Raw genomic sequence first — 6,288 nt, 5'->3', positions numbered from 1 at the left:
AGGAATACTTGTATTTATTAGAGCTGAATTTGGCCTTACAAATCTGGTTGTTGTTGACTTGAAAGGACTTGATGGAGGTATCAGTCTGCACGTTTCAAAGATCATTTCTCAATTCTTATATTTGAATATTCAAATTTTCAATATTATTGAAATATGTCAATGAAGAGCCTAAGTCATTCAGGTAGTTGTCTGAAAGTTGAGTCAAATAGCAAAAAAGAAAAAAAAAGAAAAGAAAAGAAGTCCAGTTGTCATGATTCAGCTTCCAGATATTATTGAAATGTATTATTCAGATATCTGGAGATTTACCTGTTCATTTCCAAGCTGTCACATTTGTGAGAATCCTTTTTTAAAAAAATACTGTGTTAACTAAGAAGGAGTCAACCTATTCTCCAAAGCACCTGTGGGTAGAGGAAGCAATGGGTGGAAACTAAAGGAGAGACATAACTTAGAACTAAGGAGAAATTTCATGTGAGACAGAACCATTTATCAGTGCAACAGCTTGCCTCCAGAAGTTGTGAATGCTCCAACACTGGAAGTTTTAAAGTAGATGTTGGATAACCACCTGTCTGAAGTAGTCAGGGGGTTGGACTAGAAGACCTCCAAGGTCCCTTCCAACTTGGTTGTTTTTGTTGTTATTATTAATTTAAATCTTGCCTTTTGGGGAATATCGTAGGTACATCTCTTGATATTGTAAAAATAAACCATGGAATAATGGAAAGTCAGCTGGTGAAATTTGTAGTTTTACCTACTTATGTAGAACCCCTCTTTGTCAAGGGCTCCTGTGGGATACCTAAAAATAGGAGTTGTGACTTGTAATAAGTTGCCTGAACCCTGACACCGTTTCTGTCATCTTTTATAGCTGGCAAGGGAAGCGATAACAAGTGCTGTTCAGGAGGGGAGTGAAATATGCGTGTGCCCCATTTGCGTGTGCAGGCATGACCCTCTTTCACCCGTCACATGGCGGATTCTATCAATTGGCACAGGCAATCAGATCGCCTGAGAACGAGCTATTTAAGACCGTAACCCAACTCGGTTTCGCATGGCATTCCGGGATCCGTCGTTCTCATACGGGCCCATCCGTGGCATATCCGGTACTACATCCCCCATCATACCGTGCGTTCTACTTCCTAGTCGATCTGAGGACCTCTGGTGGTTGTAGTACTCTTCCTCCTTCTTCGTTTAAAGAGCCACGCCAACCGCAACTACACTTCCCAGAATGCTTGTCAGCCTCTCTTGTCCCACCCTTCTCGGTCACCCTCCCCGCCGTAAGGCCGAAAGGAGTAAAATGGCTGCTACAGAGGCCGGGCCCGAACATTTTCGACGGCGGTCGCCGCGCCTCCTGGTTTTGTGCTAAGGTGGGCGGGCGGAAGGGCCTAGTTTCCCGGTGGAGCCGGGTAATTACGGGAAAGGGTTCGGGAGGCGTGTTGGGAGAACATCAGATGGATGGTCGGAGTTGGGGGGTGTAGAAAGCGCCATTGTAGGAAAGGGAGAGATTGAGTGTACGCAATGCAGGAACGAGCACTAAAAAGATGGGCAAGGGTCATTTTGGGGTGACGCAGGGGAAGGTTGTGGGGAGAACCCGTTAGTTAAGGTGGGGAAGGGGAAGAGAAGGTTGAGGGAAAGGAAATCAGGACTGGTCAGAGATCATCATATCACCTGGAAGTGGAGGTAGGGTACATACCGTAGTAAGAGGGAGGGGAAGCCTATGGTGGGCTCCCTGATATTTTTTGGGGGGAGGTATAGTTTCGAAATGTGGAGAGGAAGGTGATGGTAAATGGAGTGAGAGATTGATGTTTATGGTTTTGGGACTGGCATATCTCAGGGATAAGTCCTATTGACCACCTTTTACCGGGGAAAAAGAGGGCATGGATATTGTGGTATGTGTTTGCTATGGAGGCATTGAGGCATCCCAATGCAGTCTGCTAGTTCTTGAGGGCCCACAATTGATTGGGAGCAGGGATGGATAACTCAGAAGCCTCCATATTTATAGAAATTGTAATTTTAAAAAACTAGAGTAAATCAAATTATCCATCTGTGATTGAATACCATTTGGCAGAATTTTTGCTATAGCATTTGTCAGGGCAGTGATTGTGGGAAAAAGGGGATTAGGACACATTAGGGCCACAGAAGGGAATAATGCAAATAAATGCTCAGCACAGGAAACTACTTTGCATAAATAGATTGTTTAGTTGTATGATTTATTTTTGGCTGAAGCTTTCAGGTCCTCAACAGCCTATTTATAATACTTTTTCTTAGATAGGCATGAGATTAAGTGAAATATCTTCTGTATACAAAATGTTACTGTGGTTAAAATAAGTCCCTTGGGAGTTGGCATATAAATTAAATTAATAATAAATAAATAGATAGATAATAAATAAATTATATAATAGGGTGAAGAAATGAAATTATTATTTATTATTTATTAGATTTGTATGCCACCCCTCTCTGAAGATGCAACTCTTATCTCTCTCCGAGATGCAGCTCTCATCACATTTCTGATGTCTGAGAGTTGTATTAGCACAGGTGGTTTAGTAATGTTGGGAGAACAGTAATGAAGTATCAAATTATTGATAGCTAATTGGAAAGCCTAAAATGCTGCTCAATATAAAGTATTGTTAATAAGTGAAAGAGAGTCTTAGTAAATGCTTGGAATAACATGTTTTGAACAAGGTAAGATCAGAATGTTGGAATTCCAAATATAGCACTGAATATAATGGGCAGATTTGTGTGTATGATCTTAACTAGAAATGCAGAAAGTACAAAGTTGAGGGGCAAGATTTGGAAAGGGTAAAAGATAATAGGAAATGTTCCTTGGAGGATGTTAAAGAAATACTACAGTGCAGTGCTGTAATGAATGTTTACAAATAAATAAACTGTAAATTAAGGAGTTGAATAACTGACTTGCCAGGTATATAAAATAAACAGGGTTTGAAGCTTCTTATATACCGTAAATCCACTGTCATAGGATGAAAGTCTGGCAAAGCTCTATGCATTGGCCAGATAACTGATTCACTAAACATAAATAATTGAGAAATAAAAAACCTATTTGGAACTAGTATATTTTTCCTCATTAAAGATGAGAAAGTCAAGTCTTGAATAATTTCACAATTCAGAGAGTCAAGAAAAATGTTTTGCTCGCTTAGCTTTTAATTTTGAAGCTGTCCTCCACCAGGGATACCACAGCTTCTTGGGCTTTACTCCTATTACTTTCAAAGGACTTTCCTGCTATGCTCCTACTTCTTGATGTTCATTTTCTAGAGGTATTTTTTTAAAAGAGAAATGGATTAAGCCTTGAAAAAACAATTGGGGAAGAGATGGGCAAATATTGGGAAGTTAAATGCAATTGCAGGATTTATAAAAATAGTGAAAATGCCTTACATAAAAGAGTGGTACAGCAGAGGAAAATTTGTTGGATGGATAGTTACAATAGGAAAGGATTTAATACCTTCAGATATAGATGTTAGAATATGAAAAATTAATCAAGAGAACATGAGCATTGAAATTTAACCTCGCTGTACATAAAAACAAAAGCTTTTTCTCTTAATACATTTTATTTGATAATGGTCTATTTAATCAGTTGTGTTCTAGCAGCTTACTCTGACATTATCAGATTCAAGTCAGTTGCTCTACATTGTACCAAGAATCTCCAGTAAGATCCTATCTCAGTAGTCTTATATATAGGACAATGGATATTTTCTTCATTTATTATGGCACAAGTGCACAACTTTTCTTAGAGACCACCAAAATTTTGTACAGAATATTTAGGGGAGCCATACTGCAAAGGTGATTATTTGTTTTGGGATGGAAATTCAGGAATTTCTATGGATGAAATGGACTTGAAAAGGTGTAAGTTTTTAAGTTATTAATTTGCTCCAAAAAAGGTCAAGGGTTTTTTGCCCCAGTCACTCTGGGGAATTGTGGAACCACCATCTAAATAATAGAAGGCTGTCACTTTTTTCCATTTGTACCTCCTTTATAAAGCTAGAGCTTATAAATAAACAAGCAGTTTTAAATAAGTCTTCCTGCTTTGGCTGAAATAATTGTCTGGTTTAGGGTTGCCAACCTATAGATGAGGTAAGCGTTTGATAATGTTTCCTAGTGATTTTCACCCACTTTGTTTTGAAAACAATTAGAAATACCTAATTAAGGATACATTTTTAAGAGACCAATAATTATTTTATAATTTAATTTTAATTATTGCTTTAATATTTATGAACAATCTTGATTCTGTTTTGAATGATGAGTTTCAGGCAAGCTTTGGGGAAACTTCTGAGACCTGGTTTGAAGTTCAAATATGTAGAAGTACCTTGTGCAAAATTCAGTAGTGTCTTTCAGTTCTACACAAATAGAAGAACTCCTTATAATAACGGTATTTAAATCCGGATTCTCATCAATCCCTTGTTCCTCTCAGCTTCTAGGATTTGTACCGCTGCAGACATGGAAGAGGAAAATCAGCGCTCACCAGTCAGGGAGGGTTCTGCACATAGTGGTGAGAAGCCAGCCAGTGAACCTTCCCTTGATTCGGATTGGGACCAATCAGGCACCCTGTGTATTGGCCACATTATCATTTTGGTAATAGCTGCTCTATTTATTAAAGAGATTATGGGATGGCATGATGGATGTGGTGTTTCTTATTGCTGTAATACAATCGTCACAGGCAAAGGGAACAAAAAAAAATCTGGTTCATGTTAGAGCAGTGCACAGAGTGATTTTGTTCAAAATTAATTTGAACTGCCGCTGGTAGAGACAACATGTTGTACTTCATATTATGTAGTCATAGGCATTTCTTTTAAATTCTGCAATAAACGTGAGTCTATTCCTTGTACTCTTGATTCTAAATGTTATCTGAGTGTTTACAAATAACTTCATTTATAAACATTTCTTCCTTAGATTGTGACATGACAGTAAGTAAGGTATTCTAACATTGGAAAAAGATGCAGTAAACTAGAAAGTGCCATGACAGTTGAAAGCCATGATATCTTCCTATGATCTTAGAAAATCTATCCATCATCTTTCCTTTTTTTTCACAAATTAAAAGACTGTTCTGAATTTGAGAACTAGTAAAAATTGAACTTGATGCTTTATTTTGTCCCTTTTAGCATTGCTATTGCAGCATTAGGAATACCTCAAAGGTTATTTTTAAGCCTCCTAAAAATTAAAAAGCAAACATCAATTTGTACAAAATATTGGAGAAAAACAATCTTATATTTCTTATTTCAAGGTTTAATACTTTTTTGAACTTAAGATTTTCAAGGAATCAGATGATACTTCATTGCTGAATAGTATTTCAACAGATGTAATAGTTAATATTAAATAGTTTGTCACATGCAGCATTTAGCATATTGCCTAGATTTTTAAAATCCATTGCAACAATGGAATTTTTAATAAAAAATAAACATGTTTGGAAAAAAGGAAATGGGGTTTTGTTAATCATGCTAACTGAAAGTTCATTGATTTCAATTGGTTTCTCTCTAAATTTCAGTCATGGTCCAGTCAAATAGGTAGAATGTTTTCCTTTCTCTATGGTATTTTGTTATATTAAATAAAGATGGGAAATAAATAGCTAGAATTATATGAATCTAAAAGCTAAAGCATAAGTGCATGTATAGATAGATAATTGATAGTATTTTTTCTTGAAAACAGCTCTTTAAGGTATGTAAAGCAAGAACAGCAGGAGCTATCAAGTAGGCTTTCAGTTCTCAAAGTAATAATGTTATTTTTGACCATTTATTTTACTAAACGTGAGTGCTACTGAACCCATTCAGTCTGATGATTGCTTTTGTCCATAGTAAATTAAACTGTAATAAATAATTCCTAAAATTTTAACAATGCTAAGTTTAATTTACAATATGACCGGACTATTGAATGGCTTGTTAATAACTCAGACCTAAAATGTTAAAAAAAAGTTCTAATTTTCAAAAAATAAATAATTACTCTAGTAGCCAATCTGATTTCCAAAGGAAACTATTGCATAGTTTTGCTGTTATGTCTGAGAAACATTACTGCTTAGTTTCACTTCCTCAGTTGGATTTTCATTAGGTAATTATAAATTGAATGTGTGATTGTACTTGTAAAATTCAAAATGTTTTAATAAATACTCTTCTAAGAATACCAACAATAGCTTAATAGCAGTATCATTTCCATCGCATCTTAGTATCATTCTTTCTCTAAGGTAGGTTAACTGAGAAGGATACCAGTCATAATCATCCAATGACTTGATGGCAATTCAAATTTCTCTTGCTTTATTTTATTTTCATTTTTTCAATCAGCATGCAACAGTGTCTTTCT

The 6,288-nt window shown here is 36.2% G+C and overlaps 1 protein-coding gene across 3 annotated transcripts in view; it reads left to right on the top strand.

The window, feature by feature from the left end:
* Positions 1-1,208: 1,208 nt before the first annotated feature.
* The window catches only part of SCAF1 (SR-related CTD associated factor 1), a 38,237-nt gene continuing 33,157 nt past the window's right edge, over positions 1,209-6,288 (top strand). The window contains exons 1-2 of one of the 3 annotated variants that reach the window (XM_070727820.1): positions 1,209-1,355; positions 4,412-4,572. In XM_070727820.1, the coding sequence (XP_070583921.1) occupies positions 4,438-4,572 (135 nt within the window). In that variant the 5' untranslated portion in view covers positions 1,209-1,355; positions 4,412-4,437. Of the gene's footprint in view, positions 1,395-1,648; positions 1,669-4,411; positions 4,573-6,288 lie in introns of those variants that run through there. The other 2 variants (XM_070727821.1, XM_070727822.1) reach the window with 2 other exon arrangements.

The sequence above is a fragment of the Erythrolamprus reginae genome, chromosome Z, assembly GCF_031021105.1.
Source record: "Erythrolamprus reginae isolate rEryReg1 chromosome Z, rEryReg1.hap1, whole genome shotgun sequence".
NCBI lineage: Eukaryota > Metazoa > Chordata > Lepidosauria > Squamata > Dipsadidae > Erythrolamprus > Erythrolamprus reginae.
This window is presented reverse-complemented; position numbering and strand designations above follow the sequence as displayed.